At 43.3% G+C, this 17,896-nt stretch overlaps 1 protein-coding gene and 1 long non-coding RNA gene across 5 annotated transcripts in view; one reads left to right on the top strand and one right to left on the bottom strand.

The window, feature by feature from the left end:
- NFX1 (nuclear transcription factor, X-box binding 1) overlaps window positions 1–11,249 on the bottom strand; it is a 36,969-nt gene extending 25,720 nt beyond the window's left edge. The window contains exons 1-7 of one of the 4 annotated variants that reach the window (XR_014550946.1): window positions 10,853–11,249; window positions 8,284–9,273; window positions 5,889–6,050; window positions 5,565–5,642; window positions 4,325–4,430; window positions 3,298–3,369; window positions 3–142 (exon numbers count right to left, since the gene is read on the bottom strand). Coding sequence is in view for 3 of the 4 variants with exons in the window: in XM_083624617.1 (XP_083480743.1) it covers window positions 3–142; window positions 3,298–3,369; window positions 4,325–4,430; window positions 5,565–5,642; window positions 5,889–6,050; window positions 8,284–9,273; window positions 10,853–10,880 (1,576 nt within the window). In the remaining variant the exon portion in view is untranslated. Of the gene's footprint in view, window positions 1–2; window positions 143–3,297; window positions 3,370–4,324; window positions 4,431–5,564; window positions 5,643–5,888; window positions 6,051–8,283; window positions 9,274–10,092; window positions 10,666–10,852 lie in introns of those variants that run through there. The other 3 variants (XM_083624617.1, XM_083624616.1, XM_083624618.1) reach the window with 3 other exon arrangements.
- Window positions 11,250–14,701: 3,452 nt separating this feature from the next.
- LOC310767641 lies at window positions 14,702–17,789 on the top strand. The gene is made up of 3 exons (XR_014550997.1): window positions 14,702–14,958; window positions 15,327–16,808; window positions 17,130–17,789. It is a non-coding gene; the product is annotated as an uncharacterized lncRNA (long non-coding RNA).
- Window positions 17,790–17,896: the final 107 nt, after the last annotated feature.

The following is a 17,896-nucleotide window of genomic DNA, read 5'->3' as shown; positions in this document are numbered from 1 at the left end:
ACCTTGTTTTACAGTCAATTCACACGGCTGGCATTTTCCTGAATGGCATATCTGGGTACAGCTATGTGTACCACAATTCAAAACATTCCCACATATATTAGTACACTGAATTGCAGAAGAATGCCCACAGCGAACTGAATGGCTGTAGAAGAAAACTCAGTCAGTTATCAGTTGCAGCTGGCAAGATTAGAATACTGTGTTTATAGTTTAGGCTCTCACCCACATTCCCTCTGAATGTAACTACATATATTTAGTAAAGGAGCTGTTAATATTAACAGGCAAGTCCCTTTAGGCTTTAATATATGCTCCATTGAGGGTTTTGCTAAATTAAAGGGAGAATAATTCCATAATAGTGAAAACCACAGAGATCTTTATTTAAACAGGAAAAATGCTTCCAGCACCCGCAGTACCAGCGTGTCTTAAAGCATATACTTTTGCACCATTTGAAAATGCAAAACTATTCTTTGCAATTATACAGTTGTAGCAGCACACAGCAGGTTACACCAAAATGTAACTTTAAAGTGGCAGCTATTTTGTCTCAAAGAAAATGCCCATGCACCCTTTCTCAAATGCAAATTTGATACAATTAGTCTGAGTTCTGTGTGTCTAAAGAAGCGTTCATCTGCTCACACAATTGGGCATATGCTATCTAAGAGAAAATACTTGGGGAGGGGGGAACCATTTCCATTTGGTTCTAATTTGTCATCTGTGAAGTAGTTCAAATGGCTTTTAAGCAAACAAAAGGAGATAATGTAGCATTTCTGTTAATTCTTTTGTACCTATAACAAAGGGAGTCAGCTCAATCTGAGAAGGTAGTTTGCAAACCTGACACAAAAGAATTAGAAATTCATATGTACATGAAATCCATACAAATCATGGTGGTTGGGGTGGACAATAAGAAAACCTCTTAGAATGGTAAAACAGACGAGTTATCTAGCTTAGAAGTTATTTATTTAACTCCAAATGGGGAATATGTTGCCCTCCAGGTGTCACTGAACTCCAATGCCCATCAGTCCCAGCCAACACTGGCCAGAGATTTGGGGTCAAAGTAGCTTTGAGCTCCTCTCCAAGCCCCTAACACATTCTCATTTAGCCCAAGTTTGGCTTAGCATGATGTGTGAACCAGGCTGTAATGGAACCTATGTTTTACCTTACTCTAAGCCTGCCCCCCGGCGGGACGCGGGTGGCGCTGTGGGTAAAACCTCAGCGCCTAGGACTTGCTAATCGTATGGTCGGCGGTTCGAATCCCCGCAGCGGGGTGAGCTCCCGTCTTTTGGTCCCAGCTCCTGCCCACCTAGCAGTTCGAAAGCACCCCTAAGTGCAAGTAGATAAATAGGTACCGCTTTATAGCGGGAAGGTAAACGGCGTTTCCGTGTGCTGCGCTGGTGCTGGCTCTCCAGAGCAGCTTCGTCACGCTGGCCACGTGACCCGGAAGTGTCTCCGGACAGCGCTGGCCCCCGGCCTCTTAAGTGAGATGAGCGCACAACCCTAGAGTCGGACACGACTGGCCCGTACGGGCAGGGGTACCTTTACCTTTAAGCCTGCCCCCCAGAGGGTGCTATAGAAATATACCAATGAGATTTCAGCTTGCCATCTTGCAAGTAGAAAAATTGGAGTGTTTTGCCCAGTACACATGTTAAAATTTAAACCATGTTTTCCAAGCCAACTTCAAACCATTTTTTCCCATATGCCAATTTGCAGCTAATTCACAATTACTCACATACTGGCTGCACTGGAGGAATCAGCCATGGTTTACTGTGATGAGAAAGCAACACTGGCAATTACATTGAAAGTGTCTTCTTGCTCATGAGCAAAATGTCTCCTCAACAGACTTTACCACTAGCTCAAGAGGCAGGGTAGGCATCCCTGTCTCTCAGTGATTGGGGCTGCGATTCCCATCAGTCCAAGGCAGGTCTGCTAGCTGGAGCATTCTGAAATAGCTATACATCTGGCCCTGACCTCATTTTGCAGTATTTGGTTTCTGTGTACCTGGGGAGATAGTGGCACTGCAAAGAACTCATCTCAAAGGTCAGAGCACTTTGGCAGGACTGTGTCCTCCAGCCAGGAGAGCCCTAAATAAAGTACTGGTGGTTCTCTCATCCCCACCCCAAACACCCTGTTTCTGATGCTGCAGGGGGAAATTGACCTAGCATTGTTTTAGTTTAGCTTTTTCTTCTTTAAGGCTGCTCTCAGTATCCATGCTGATTTATAATTCAAGCACCATTGTGCATGCCCTTTTCCATATAACCAAACAAGAGTCTATCCAGATAAGACGATTTTCAAAGTGAAGGGAAATTAAGACGAAAAAGGAAATGGGGGGTGAGGGTATAATGCAATTTCAACAGGACAATCTAATCTACAACTCTGAATTGTAATCATACACAAAGTGATTATACAGCATACTATGATACACACAGAAGCAACACAAAACTGAAAACCTGAGCTTAGTGGGCCTTACTATATTTACCTTTCACTATTTTTCTTAGTTTTAATTCGTGGGACAACCTGAGAAAAAAACACCTTAAGAACAATAGCACCAAATATTGGCAACTTCATTTTTACATTAGCAGCAGCAATGAACAAAGAAAACTTGAGGGCCAGCCCATAAACCACGTTCCATTTATTTCAGATGTATCAAAATTATCTATGAATTGTCTGGAAATTCTTACTTGACAGGAATCTCACACAGCAGGGGCACGATTAGTCACAATAGGAAGAGTTATTTGTGGTGTACATCATAAAGACAGCAGGCAATTGCTAGGCAATCACAGCAGAGAGGGTGGCATCTATTTCTGATGCGTTTTGCTGTACAGCCTGTAAGAGCTTGTCACTGTACATAGAGAGATCACGTACAGAAAGATTTGCTTATTGCAATATCCCACTGAAGCTTCATATAATATTAGTATCTATGTCATGCCTTCCTTCTCAAGTAATTTTGTTTTTCTACCCTAACAGCACCCTTCCATATTTTCAAATTTTGGTAAAAAGAATGATTGCCATTAAAAATACTGGCCACCAGCCAGAGGAGGGCACTGCAGTAGACAATCCAACTACACAGGCATCTGCACATGGAAGGAGCATGTATACTAGGAGATACATGCCATTAAAATGGTAGCCAGCCAATTTCCTAATAATATGGACCATTTAAAAATATTATTTTAAATAAATAGTGCATTATTTTAAATTTTTTAGATTCTTCAGAGACATTACAAAAAAAATAAATACTAAATTATTATTCTGTGACAGGCCACAAATAAATTTTAAGCATTTTGCAATAAAGTCTAAGTATGATCTCACCTTGTGCGTCCACATTCACATTTTTTGGTCATAAAAGCAGGACATGATGGGCAAGGTCCTGGATGGCAGAGTCTGAAAAATGGAAGCATTCAACAGAATTTAAGTTTTGTAACATTTTCATTTCAATCTGATTCACAAAAGTCAGCAGTTATCCTTGCGCACTGAAGTTAAGGCATCATCAGAACTTTACTACACGGAACGTAATTTAATAATTACAGTGCTGGACACAATACTACCATGCCTAACACAACACAGAAGCCTAGTTAAGATATAATGATGAGGAACAAGTCCCCAGCATTGTGTTTAGAATATCAGGAGCAGTTATTTATTTTAGAGCACAATCATTTGATATTCTAGTTAATGTCAATTTTCATTTAACACTCACCCATGGTGAAAGGGCAAAAGGATTTCACACCCTAAAAGGAAGTGGCTGGATGGGAAGGAAATATATGACCCTACAGCTGCTTATCTCTAACATGCAACTAAGTGAACCCCACCATCAACGTTTGCACCATCTCAGCAAGCCCTGCTTACGATCTCAGCAGAACCACTGCTGTGTCTAAAATGCTGCCGTTCACATTGGCTAGGCAGACAAACGGGGAAGCCAGTGAAGATGTTCTTTTTCACGGCACAAGCTCTGGGCTGGTATAGCCAAGAGGCCCAGGTTGGGCCCATTAACAGTAGCTGGACCAGCTTAGCACCCAGCGGATTCTTGGCCAGTCAAGCTCTGTGTTCTCCCCACTCACTGACCCTGAAGCTCCATTTTGGGGAGTTGATACTAGCTACCACTAGTGGGGATACCACCAGTGATAGCTTCTGCTCACCATTTTGGCCAGTGCAGCAAAGACCTTCACAGTGGCAGCTGGACAGTCAGCTGCATCCTAGCTTTCTTCAGTGCAGTGGATCAAAGGTTAGGACTGCTCTACCAACCACATGCTTTTGCAGAACAAAAGCAAAAAGCCCTGCTTATCTTTCAAGAGTTAAGGCATATAATTTAATGTGCTGGGCATTTTGAAAAAATACTTACATATTACATAAATGTGGACAGTCTTGAGCTGATCTTTTCTTTCTACAGAGTTCTCCACAGCTATGTGGAATTTCATTTCGATTCCATTCAGGATTTTTTACCCTACCTATAGAAAAAAAAACCAAAACAGAGAGTGTTCATTTTTAAAATCAATCAATCAAAGACAAAACTATATTAAAGCTTTAAAAGATTTCCTTTTTTGTGATTCCTCTTAATGAAGTTTTTTTAAATTCAATCCTCTTTTACATTTTACAACAGGTTTTTAAACTTACATGAGGACAATATGACGAAATTCTTCCAGCACACATCACCCTTCTCTTCTGTCTCTAATCCATTCTTTGTCTATGTATATGTGTGTGTTTGTACATGATGAGTATTATATCCATTCAAGAAGTATGCACAGAACTTCATTTCATGTACCTACAAATACAATTAAGGTTTCCATGCTCCTTGCAAGTTTAGCCCTTCAACTTCATCCCCTCACCCCTCTCCCCACTACAGGCTCATTCAACACACTTGCCAGCTATTAAAAGAACTGGAAACAATCATCTACAGCCATAATCATTCACATCCTATTATAATTTTAAACATATGTGATTCAGTCTATGCTTTAAAAGATGGAGCTGAATGTTTCCATAGTGACAGCAAACTGTTCAGCAGCAGACAAGATGGCAGCATCCATACCACAAGGTGCAAACGGTATTTCTTAAAGATCTTTATGAAGACAAGCAAATGAAATGTGTGCTTGTGTAAGTATGTATGGGGGGTGTATATTTATGTATGTATATATTAAAAATGTTCAAATATATACTGTATATTAAATTTATATGCTACTCTTCAGTATTGCTTTTCTCAATGCATGTAATACGTTGGGCAAATCCCCTAGTGTAAATTCCACCCATTCTAGTTTTTTAGGTGAAAACAGTAAACAAACAACCCTAACATTAAAAATATTAGTTAACTTAAGGAAGTGCCCTTCTCTTTTGTGCAACTACCTGAAAAGCCTCTTCAGAGAAGAGGGGCTTCTGAATAACGTGGGATGGGAAGTAAGTGGAGTATAATAAATTATGTTTACTGTTGATAAACAAAATGAAAACAATAGCCATATTGAGTTACAAATGCACTGGAAGGTTCATTATGCCAAGCTGGAAAAATGCAATCAAAACGAACTTATATCAAAATGATGAAATTTTCAAAAACATTCAATAATCCATGAACTCTGACTCTGAAAGACACTTACCACAGAAACAGGTGTAAATATTAGGAACTTGGGATGAAACATTTTGACAAGCAGGGCACCGCCAGCCACTATTACCATCTGCAAAAAAAATGAGGGAGGCTTTATAGTTCTCAATCAATTTCAGGATGTATTTGATCACCTGAAGTAATAAAATATAGGAAAAACCATTTCTTGAAAAAAGTCTCATATAATACAGTACTTCAATAAACTTGTTTTACATAAAGTTAATTGAGGCTGTCACACAAGATTATGTACAACTATATAAGAGCAGTTAAGCACAGGGGGTCTTATCAATACATTTAGCAAGTTGGAGGAAATACTGACCTTCAGTCTGTGCTGCTGGTGATCTTGCCCACTTCTTAATGCAGCTCAAGTGGAACACATGATAGCAATTCTGACAGCTCCACACTGGGGCCACCACACGGATCACATCACAACATACCATACATTCATATTTTTCTGAGGTAAGCTGCTCTATCAGAGACCCTAAGGAAGATATTTTAGGACATATACAAACATTATTCCAACAACAAATAAGTCCTGTGGCATACTAAACAAATGTACAGCGGCATAACAATGCTTTTGCCTTCAGTTGCCAATTTGTGAATGGTATTTCTGCTTTGAGGACATATTCCTTTATTTTTTAATCTTATCTTGCGTAACCATCTCCCCACCCTACCCAAGGCCCATACCTGTATTCCTGTATTTAACATCAAACACCTTCACTAGCCACTCCAGCCATTTGATGAACAAAGGTATCCCACAGCTCCTCTCCCGTCTTCTCCCTCGGACCACTCATTGTCATCCCAACACCAATCCCCGTGCTCTGAGCCTTCTTCCCTTGGTGGTTCCCCAGCTGGTTCCTCCCACCATTCCTCTGCGTCCAACCAGTCCATGACAATTGCTGACAGGTCTCCAAGGAATAAATTTTATACGCTACAGGCAAAGAGCAGCAAAATGAACAAATATTTTGTAGTGGTAGAGTTCAGATATACACGCTGACTGTAGATGCTCCTCTCCAACCCTGATCACCGAGTTACATTATGAGAAGCAAAAAGTGCCATATTGCCAATAGGCAAGGTGATGCTCCCTCAAGCACTGAATTATCTTTTCATCTAAATAGCAACACTATCTCATCAGTGCAGCAGGTGTCCTGATTCTCTGTAGGTACGACTTTGCAAATGCAGAGTGGCTGTAATTGCCATGAAACAGCAGGCAACTCCAAAACACCAGTCTGCTCAGCAGTACTACAAAGATGAGAGACTTTGCACAGCAAGCGCAACAGTACTTTCCAAGCAACATGATGTTGAACTTCAGGACATTATTTGTTTGTTACAAACAGAGCATGTCATTTATAACCTTAGTGGTTAAAAGTGTTCTGTCTTTAAGAAACACTTCACAGACTGACTCAACTACAGTGGTACCTCGGGTTACATACGCTTCAGGTTACAGACTCCGCTAACCCGGAAACAGTACCTCAGGTTAAGAAGTTTGCTTCAGGATGAGAACAGAAATCGTACTCTGGCAGAGCGGTGGCAGCAGGAGGCCCCACTAGCTAAAGTGGTGCTTCAGGTTAAGAACAGTTTCAGGTTAAGAACGGACCTCCAGAACGAATTAAGTACTTAACCCGAGGTACCACTGTACTGCTGCAGATAATCTGAGGCAAATTCTAGTGCATCCATGTTAAACCTCACCACTTTCCCACATGTGCACCAAAACACCCTGGTGGTTTGATAGTGCACAAATAATTGTTATGACGAGCAAGCTACGTTTCAGAAAAGCTTCTTACAGCACAATCCTAACCATGTCTACTTAGAGGCAAGCCCTACTGAATTCAATGGTGCTTACTGTCAGGTGCATGGGGCTAGGACTGTGAAATCAGCCATTGTTGGTCTTTTTCCTCTGAGGAACTCCTGAGGTGGTTCCAGGGAAACTTCCATAGCGTTCCTCAAAATCACCAATATACCATTTTGAGATCAATTAGGATCACTATTCAAATATCACAACCTATTCTAAACCCAGGAAATTAAAAGCTTGCCTGGTGCAATTATATACCACACAATTAATCAAGTTCACAACTGAAAACCTAGGAAGATATACAATCAACTGCAAATAAATAACAAGTACTGTAAGCAACTGACTCAGCAGCTGCATCAGCCCACAATTAAGCGTAAAATCAGCATAAAACCATATGAAGCAGCGTAAGATCAAAACAAACTCTAACGTTATCCAACCAAGGGGAAAAAGTTTAGGGATAAGGATGTTTTGGCTCTCCAGATTTTTCTAGACTACCAACTCCCATTTTACCGATGGCCATGATGGCTGGGGCTAATAGGAATTGGAATCCAACATCTGGAGATCCACAAGTTTCCTGTCTCTGAAAAGTTCAAACAACAACCAAGTTTCAAAGGCCAGAAACAGAAGGCCTTCACCTGCTGCTGAAAAGTTCCCATTGTAGACACTATATCCACCCATCTTTCTGACATTCATTCATTTTTTTTGCCCTGTTCCAACACTGCAATCATAAAGCATGTACCTTAACTTATTTTTTCTCAGATATTTCCTACATATACATCCAGAGCACTCATCCATACAGCCAACTTCTAGCATTTTGACTAACAAAGCAGAGCACCAAGGAAAACCACTTTTGTAAAAGCTAAAGGAAAGCACACAACTGGGCTTTCAGGTCCTCAAATGGATTAAGAATGCAGAAATTTACCTGTATGAGTTTCCTTGCTCTTTGGTGCATCATTTTGCTTTTTCCAGCGCCTACTTTTATATCCATCTTGAAGGACAGGCTTTCTCCCATCACGTGTACCTGATTCCTGTACTGGCTGTGCCTGTGCCACACTCACTAAGTTTGAACCCCTTTCACGCAGCACAGATTCTCTCTTCTCACTGGTGCGTTCTTTGGGAGGATGCGGAAGGGACGCATTCTTAACATGTTTTACATGTTTGCTCCTAGATGTATCTTGCCTTTTGCCAGTCTCTTTATTCCACATAGGCTCCCTAAAATATCTGTTTGCAAAGGGGTACTTTCTCCGGGCAATGCTATTGTCAGAAAAGCCATCAGATATTGCTTTTCCAAGTGATGCGTCAGAAGAGTCCGACTGTGTAAGATCTATTGCTGGTATATTTTCAAAGGGCTTGTCCCTCCATTTAGAAACTAATCTTTTATCCCTTTCAGGAGGATGTTTCTCCTTTTCCTTCAATCCTCTTCCACGTGAATGCATCAAATATGTCTTCTTTGGCTTTGCTCCTCTATTATCTGCAGTAGCAGCCTCCTTTTCACTGTCTGAAGAAAAATCACTGTATTCTCTTGGATTCATCCTTCGTCCTGGAATCAATCTGCTATCTAAACATTGAGGATCTTCTGAATTCCCTGCATTTGTCTGCTTTGCCTGATTTTTGCCATGTGTTCTATCATTCCTTGATCTCAACCATCGCTGACTCTGTAAGTTGCGGCCCTTTGTTTTACCCATACTGTTGAACAATGAAGAATCTGGTTGGCTTCTATGCTGACTCTCTAGACTATAAAAAGTATGCTGATCTACAGGAGAATTTTCATATTTACTATGTCTAGGGTGAGCAGAAGGTGGTATAGCATTTCTGTCCCGATTTGATTCCAATCTGGATTGACTGTTCCAGTTCAGACTGAAAGTTTGCCTGTCTCTTGGAATGAAGTCAGTTGCATCTGGATTTAACACACCTAGGAAAATGGAATATATATTGAAAAAAAGCATTTTGCTGTTCTGCAAAACCCAGAATGAACTAACTGGCCAAGTGATGTCAAAATACTGTAGCCTCTTTTGGGCACCTTTCAGGTTTTGGGGGAGAAATTTCTGGGAAACAATGCAGGACACACTGGCATGTTTTTTACTCCAAACAACATTTCGTTTCTTTGGTAAAAAGATCAAGACCACAGTACTACATTTATCACAATTAACTGATTTATTGCAGTATTAAGCCAAAGCCAAATAACTACAAGCACTGAGGTATATGTGCTTTTCTCATGCAGTATACCATTATGACATTCTATATATTGTCAGAGTATTTTATATGAATCGCCCTGAGACCCCCAGGTACAGGGCAGTATATAATTCAATAAATAATAATAATAATAATAATAATAATAATTTATCAGCTACATTTTATAAGCAAATATCCTTTGGTGTGCATGACCTATACTGCTTGTTGTGCAGCAACCAAGAATCTCAATGCACATCTTGCTGTTGCTATTACAGATAAGAACTTATTTGCTTCAACAATAAAAAAAATTCAGCAGCTCATCTCCGCACCCTACTCAGGAAATAACATTTTGAAAAAAAAAATACGTTCTATAAGATGCCTGTTTCAAATAACCTTACCGTTAAGGTCAACTACAAAAGTGGACGGCGGGGGGGGGGGAGAAGGGGGAGAGAGAAAAACGACTCTCGCAACAGCCCTTGCACAAAAACAAACAAACACTTCTGCTAAAATTAAATTCTGTCGCTGCCCCCCGCCCCAAACTGCATCCCGCAGTACATACTGGCAAGCCAAAAGAATCAACGTCTCAGTGCTGCATTGCAACCACGGATAATCATATTCGGCTTCACGGTATTTCGGGATGATCTGCCCCCGCATGGGGCATTTCAACGGAGCCCTTTCCCGAGCTCCGGCGTTTCCCTGCTCCCTCCTGCATCGAGGGGCTCCTGTAGCTGTGCGGATGCTCCTTTCCGCGCTTTTTGCATGAGCGTCACGACATCTGTTGATGCGAGATGCACTGCAGCAGTGGCGGAGAAAGCTGAGGAATGAGGACCGTCACCACCACCACCACCATGCAATATTGCAGACTTCTTCCAGGCTCGCCGCCTCGCGCTTGGGAATCACGGATGGTGCGCCCTCCCCTCCAAGCTGCTCGGAGAGCCCGGCGTACAAGTAGCAAGAGCAGCGCGTTTATGCAACCGATGCTACTGCCGCCTGTATAACCCCCCCGGGCCCGCACACACACACGCCGCCGCCGCTCCTCACCCGGTTGCACTCACGGAAGCAAGGCGAAAACTCGCCCTTCCGACCTTTCCCGTCCGAGGCCTTGTGCCCGGCGGAGGGGTTAACCCGGGTGGAGGCGAGGAGTTCCCCTCAGGAGCGGGAAGCGAGGCGGCGCCCCCCTTCGCCCCCCTTTCCCCACCCCTCCGGCCTCCCAAGTCGGGTCCTGTCACACACGAGGCTCGCATTTTTTCATTCCCCCCCCCCCACCATCCAGGCCCGGCGGCGGCACCGGCCTCCCGCTCGCTCTAGCCATTCCTTACCTGAGCTTGGCAACGCCGCCTCCGCCATGCCGTCCGCGCCACGCCGGGCAAAGCAGCCGGCCAAGCCACCTCACTCCGCGCTCTCTCTTCCGCGACGCTGCCCCGAGGAGCTCCCGCTTGCCCCGCTGTGGAAGAAGGCGCGCAGGCGCCGCGCTCCGACCGACCGACCGACCGCCCACTGCCTCAGCCTGGCGCCGCCCCACAGGCGATGGCGCCCCCTTCTTCTTCTTCTTCCTCTTGCCACAACTACCTGATGCAGGCCGGCCCAGGCGGGAGGGGGCCGCGTCAGGACAGCGCTGACGAGAAAGCGCAGGCCCTGCTGAGGCTCGCGCGCCCAAAATCCAAGTCGGCTGCCGACTTTTCCTCCCTGAATATTACCCACGTAGAAAGAATACGAATCAATTATAGGCACCAGCAGTGCTTTTTTTCCTGAGGGGACGCGGGGGGACGCATATCCCTAAACATTTTGTGAATCTAAGTTTGGCCTCATTGAGGGGCAGTGTTTCAATATGAGTAAGAAAATGAGAGTATCCTTTTAAAAAAATTAAAAAGCACTGGGCACCAGTATATATTTAATATAGTCTCCCTCAGAAAAGAGGGAGCATTTCAGTGCAATGATGGTTGCTCCTCAGGAGAATTTATAATCCCTCCTTCGTCTCTGAGGTTGGGACCATCAAAATATATTATGCTCTTAAAAATACACACACACGTTCTTTTAAGTAGCTGGTATTCAGGTCTGAAAGCAAACAAAAGTCATGGCAGTTGTCATTTCTTGCCTGCCTTTCATTAAAAAAAAAAAAAGGTCCCTGAGTCATATGAAAACACAACACAGAACATACAATAATCCTCCAAAACAATAATTCCATACAACACATTACAGGATAGTAAGATCAGGTCTTCGGTTTTTAAAGGTCAGTGTAAAGATGTATTTCTCCATCCAGTGCTTTTTTTCTGGTTGGACGCAGGCATACGCATACCCCTAAACATTTTGTGAATCTTCGTACATTTGTCCATTTGCTGTATTTATTTTTCCCAATTTGAACTATAAAATGGTGATTTTCTTGAGTCAAAATGAGAGTACCCCTAAACATTTTTTTTAGAAAAAAAAGCACTGTCTTCATTGATCAACAAACTGCAATCAGATGGTGCCAGATACACTTTTTAAATTTATTTATTTATTTATTTATTAAATTTGTCAGTTGCTTTATCTTGCCCAGGATAACCCAAAGTGATCTACAGCTAAGCAAACAGACAACAAACCCCGCACAGATATATTAAAAGGAAGAGGAAAGAAAATACACATTAAAAATATCCCACCAACTTCTAAAAGGCCGCTGATAGTTAAAAGGCCAAAGGCCTGGTTACAGAGGAAAGTTTTTGCCTGGCTTTCCCCACCCCTCATTATTTATTTGTTTTATTTTGTAATTTCATCTTGAGTATATTGGAGAGGAGGCCGTTCAGCTTTTATCATGCCATTCGTCCTAAGGATAAAAGGTTTAATGTCAGCTATGTCTGAGCGAAGGTGGAATGTATTTATAATGCCAGGACCGTTCCAATTTATATGTTGTATCAATTCTGCACCTTCTGCTCCTTACTACCTGCATGACCAGCAAAAATTTAATCAGTAAAGCTTCTCTTGGAAATGGAAGATGTATCACCTGTTGGATATTTTACTTTCATGCAGCTGTCCACAGCATTTAGCCCTAGGATTCAGGAGTCTTAGATATGTTGAAGTAATGAGGAAGAGTGTTATCTCTCAGCCTGTACAACTTTGGATTGAGTATCTGGCTCCCCACTTGTCATATCACACCAACAACTTAAGACTGCAGTCGTATACCCACTTGCCTGGGAGTAAGCACCACTGAATTCAGTGGGACTTACTTCGAACCGTGTCAAATTTAGTGTGGTGTGGGCAGTTCCCCTGCACAGGGTCCCAAGTCAAGGGATTGCAAAAAAACAATAATAATAAAAGCCTTATATTTATGTGGGTACCTACTAAGAATATCCACAAAAAAGCAACTGTACCAAAAGGAATTGTTGTGAAAAGAAGAAATATTAGGGGGAACCAAATTTTGCCCTCACTCAGGGCTTCATATCACCAAAGTCTGTGGCAGTGTGCGCAGTAATCAACTGTTCAAGTAAAAACCCTTCTTTCTAAAAGCTGCATACTACATTCACCCACACAAAATCTTTTGTTTTGAGTGAAAAATCTCTGGCCTCCCAAATACTAAGGTCTGTGTTTTAATAACAACATATCAGGAGATGTATTCAGCCAAGACAACTTCCGTATTCTGTCTACAGAATTAGGAGCAGATTGCTGCAAAGATGGCACTAACAGTTTCCCTCATCCTAATTGTACCAGGATGTCAATACATTTTCACCAGAAGAAGACAATGAAAGCTTACGAGTATGAACAAACTCAAATTGAATCCAGACAAGATGGAGGTCACGACAGTGAAGCAGTCCACAGCAAAGGGCCATTCTCATGTTCCACCATCCGGACCTCCGGCACACAAAGAAGGGCCTCAGATGATGATCGCAGGGTCTGGGTAGATTCATATGGGGAGAGATGGTTCTTGAAATATTGTGGTCCTGAACTGATTAAGACTTTATAGGTCCAAACCAGCACTTTGAATTGGGCCCAGAAACTAACTGGCAGCCAGTGCAGTCAGGCCAGCACACAATGTTATATGCTCAACCTGTTTGCTGAATTCTGCACCAGCTTAAGTTTCCGAAACATCTTCAAAGGCAGGCCTACAGATAACACGTTGCAGGAATCTAACCTGGAGGTTACCAGGGCATAGACGGCAGAAGTTAGGCAATCCCTGTCCTGATAGGGATGCAGCCAAAGCTGATGGCACTCAGCGCCATTGAAGCAAACTGAGCCTCAGACGACAGCAATGGACCCTGAAGGACCCCCAAGCTGTGTACCCACTTCTTCAGAAGCAGTGTAATCCCACCAAGAGCAGGCAGCTTCCCAGCAATCTGGTCCAGGGAACTACCAACTAACTGTGCTTCTGTCTTGAGCTTGTTTATTGGCTCTCATCCAGTACCTTATCAACGCAAGTCAACAGTCCAGCACATCTGCCACACCTGCAGATGCAAAGGAGAAGAGCTGTGTATCTTCAGCATATTGCTGACCATGTACTTCAAAACTCTGGATGACCCCACTCAGCGGGTTCAGGTAGATGTTAAACAGCATGGGGGATAAAACCAAACCCTGAGGAGCCCCACATTGAAGGCTCCATGGGGCCGAAGAGTACTCCCCAAGCGTCATCATCTGGAAATGACCATCCAGGGGGGACCAGAACCACCTCAAAGCAGTGACACCAACTCACACAGCCACTCCAGAAGGATACCATGGTTGATGGTACTGAAAGTCACTGAGAGGTCGAGGAGAATTAACAAGGACATATTTCCTCGCCTCTCTCCCAACAGTACGACCAAAGCAGTTTCTGTGTCAAAACTGGGCCTAAACTCCAATTGAAATGAACCTAGAAAATCAATTTTCTCCAAGAGCCCCTTGATCTGGTCTGCGACTACCTGCTGAATAATTTTGCCCAAGAAGGGGTGATTGGCAACTGGCCAGCAGTTATTTAGATTTTATTTAGGGTTTATTGAGGAATGTTTTTACCACTGCCCCCTTCAAGCAGGCAGGGACCAAGCCCTCTTGCAAGGCAGCATTAATCACCTCCATGGCCCAGCAAGCTGTCCCCTCCCTGTTAGTTTTTATCAGCCAGGAGGCGCAAGGGTCCAGAGTGCAAGTGCCTGCCCTGACTGATCCAAGCATTATTGGGGACACAACTGATAAGACGCGTGTATGGCCTACTAGAAAGCACTATAAAGAATTTCATTTATTAATTGAAACAATCATATATTGATACATATTGCTGTGGAACATTAATTCCTGCAGTGAAACCAATAGAGCAGGTTCATCACAACTAAAGTATCGTGGCTGTCAGTAAGATTTAATGCGGCTGTACATTATAATTGTTTATTTAAAGCATTTTGTCCCAATCTTTAGATGAACTTACAAAGGGTCAATAACAATTCTATGTGTCACCTCAGAAGTAAGCACCACTGAATTTACTGGGAGTTATTCCTAGGTGACGGGACGCGGGTGGCGCTGTGGGTTAAAGCCTCAGCGCCTAGGACTTGCCGATCGAAAGGTCGGCGGTTCGAATCCCCGCTGTGGGGTGCGCTCCCGTCGCTCGGTCCCAGTGCCTGCCAACCTAGCAGTTCGAAAGCACCCTCGGGTGCAAATAGATAAATAGGGACCGCTTACTAGCGGGAAGGTAAACGGCGTTCCGTGTGCTGCGCTGGCTCGCCAGATGCAGCTTGTCACGCTGGCCACGTGACCCGGAAGTGTCTGCGGACAGCGCTGGCTCCCGGCCTTTAGAGTGAGATGAGCGCACAACCCTAGAGTCTGTCAAGACTGGCCCGTACGGGCAGGGGTACCTTTACCTATTCCTAGGTGACAGCGAAAATAGGACTGCACCCTTAGTCACACAACTAACTTTATAAAATAATTATAATTTAGCTGGATTGTGGCCTGGCTGTTTAAGAGAGCCTCCTTATTTCATAGGGGTCGCAGACCGGCCATGTGAGAAAATCAGCACCTTTTTCATTCAATTAGAGAAGAGTAAGGGAACATAGTACAAAATCACTTTTTTACCCTGTTCCACTGATTAAAAACCCTTCTGTGTGGCAAGAGCTCCACACAGTGGTCACAATGTGTGAGAACAGCTCACCATGCATGATGGGTGTGTAGAATTCATGCAATTATTAGCTCTGTGTATTTTATAGCTTCCACCATCATTTCTACTGGCTATTAGTATGAAATGGGGCTAAGGGTGAATTCAATTCCAAGAGGATAGCCATTTGTAATGGAAGTAAACAATAAAAAAGAAAGTATTTCAATTCAGCAGAACAGTTTCCCTTAGTACAGTGATAGGGAACCTCCAACCCATCAGGCCTGCCAGGCCCCTTCAAATGGTCAACAAAGCCGTTTCCGGCAAAGTCCTCTCAGCTGCCAATCACTTTATGTCATCTGACATCTGTCAGTCATAGGGTTAGACATAAATTTTACATCTCATATCTCTTTCACTTATTCTCTGTACAATTCCTCCAAAGAATAAGGGGGAACTGAATGTAAAATATATGAATATATATGTAAGATCCATACAATTTTGTACAATATTTTTATTTTGTTCATGTTGGAATCCACTTTTACCCTGTGGGTTTGTTTTTTTTTTTGTTATTTGTTTTGCCTCTGGCTCCACCTACCACCCAAATGCAGCCCCCAGAAAGTTGGCAAGGTATGAATCTGGCCATAGGTCTAAAAGAGGCTCTCTAACACCTCTTTAGCATATAATGTATTTTTATGTGAAGTATGTATCCCTTCCACTTGTCAACATGATGTTTTATTTTGGGAGATGGGTGAGAAATAGACACTGTCTATTTCAAATAACAGGAAGCAAGTAACAGCTACCTACATGATGCTGAATGTGGTCTTAAAACAAAGTAATGTCAGTAGTTGCAAGGTATACCCAAATCAAAATTAATTACGTATTCCTCCCATCACTGATGTCAACGTGGCCAAGACTTTTGCTCCCAAATCCTTTCCAACCATGGATATTTAGCTGTAATCTTCTTTAAGATATATTATTCTGTTTCATGCAGCTTTCATTCAAAGAACTGGCCAGATTCACACCTGCTAGCTCTAGCAATGTTGCAGTCTCTAAGGTTCCCTCCCAGTCAATTTACTGAGCCCTGGTCTTGGGTTTTAGTCCTAAGCATATTTACATGGAAATAGGTCCAACTCAAGTAGATCTGTTGCTTGCTTAAACTGCAGAGTCTACAATCATGTTCTTCCTGGGTATGCTGGCTTTACAAACTAGACTTTCTGTCTTCTGCCTGCCACTGCCAGTTTCTACCTACTGTCATGTAGGTAAAGGTAAAGGGACCCCTGACCATTAGGTCCAGTCGTGGCCGACTCTGGGGTTGCGGCGCTCATTTCGCTTTATTGGCCGAGGGAGCCGGCGTACAGCTTCCGGGTCATGTGGCCAGCATGACTAGCAAACCAGAGCAGCGCACAGAAACACCGTTTACCTTCCCGCCAGAGCGGTACCTATTTATCTACTTGCACTTTGACGTGCTTTCGAACTGCTAGGTTGGCAGGAGCAGGGACCGAGCAACGGGAGCTCACCCCGTCGCAAGGATTCGAACTGCCGACCTTATGATTGGCAAGTCCTAGGCTCTGTGGTTTAACCCACAGCACCACTCTCCTAATCTCTGTGGGCAAGATTCCATATTTGCCTCTAAAACACTATCTAACACTGCATGTCTACTCAATGAATCAGTGGGAACTATAATCCTACATACACTCACCTGGAAGTACAGTCATACCTCGAGTTGAATGTGCTTCAAGTTGAGCACTTTCAAGTTGTGCTCTACGGCAACCCGGAAGTAACGGAGCGTGTGACTTCCGGGTTTCGCCACTCGCGCATGCACAGACGCTCAAAATGACGTCACGCGCATGCGCGGAAGCGGCAGAACGCGACCTGCGCAGACGCATCTTATGTTCCATTCAGGATGTGAAGGGAGCTCCAGAACGGATCCTGTTTGCATCCCGTGGTACCACTGTAAGTCCCACTAAACTCAATGGGGCTTTCTTCTGAATAGAAATAAGATAAGCTGCAGCCCTATGCACACTAACCTAAGTTTAAAAGGTAAGAACTATTTTTTAAAAATGTGGCAGGTGATCTCCCCCACCCCCTTAGGCTTCAATAGGTCTACTGGCAGGGGACAAAATGGTGTGTTCACTTATGTACAATATTTTGGTACATAAACTTCAGTAAGCACGCATCATCATCATCATCATCATCATCATCATCACCACACCTTTTCTCCTAGGAGCTTAGAGCAGCATTTCGATTTCAAGATGCATTTGTCCCTAGACTTTGTCTACAACAGATGTGTTGGAAATTGTGAATAATGTGTACGCAAGCCCGGCACCCTCAAACACCAACTGCCCAAGCATGA

This window comes from Podarcis filfolensis, assembly GCF_964270895.1.
Source record: "Podarcis filfolensis genome assembly, chromosome: 7".
Taxonomy (NCBI): Eukaryota; Metazoa; Chordata; class Lepidosauria; order Squamata; family Lacertidae; genus Podarcis; species Podarcis filfolensis.
This window is presented reverse-complemented; position numbering and strand designations above follow the sequence as displayed.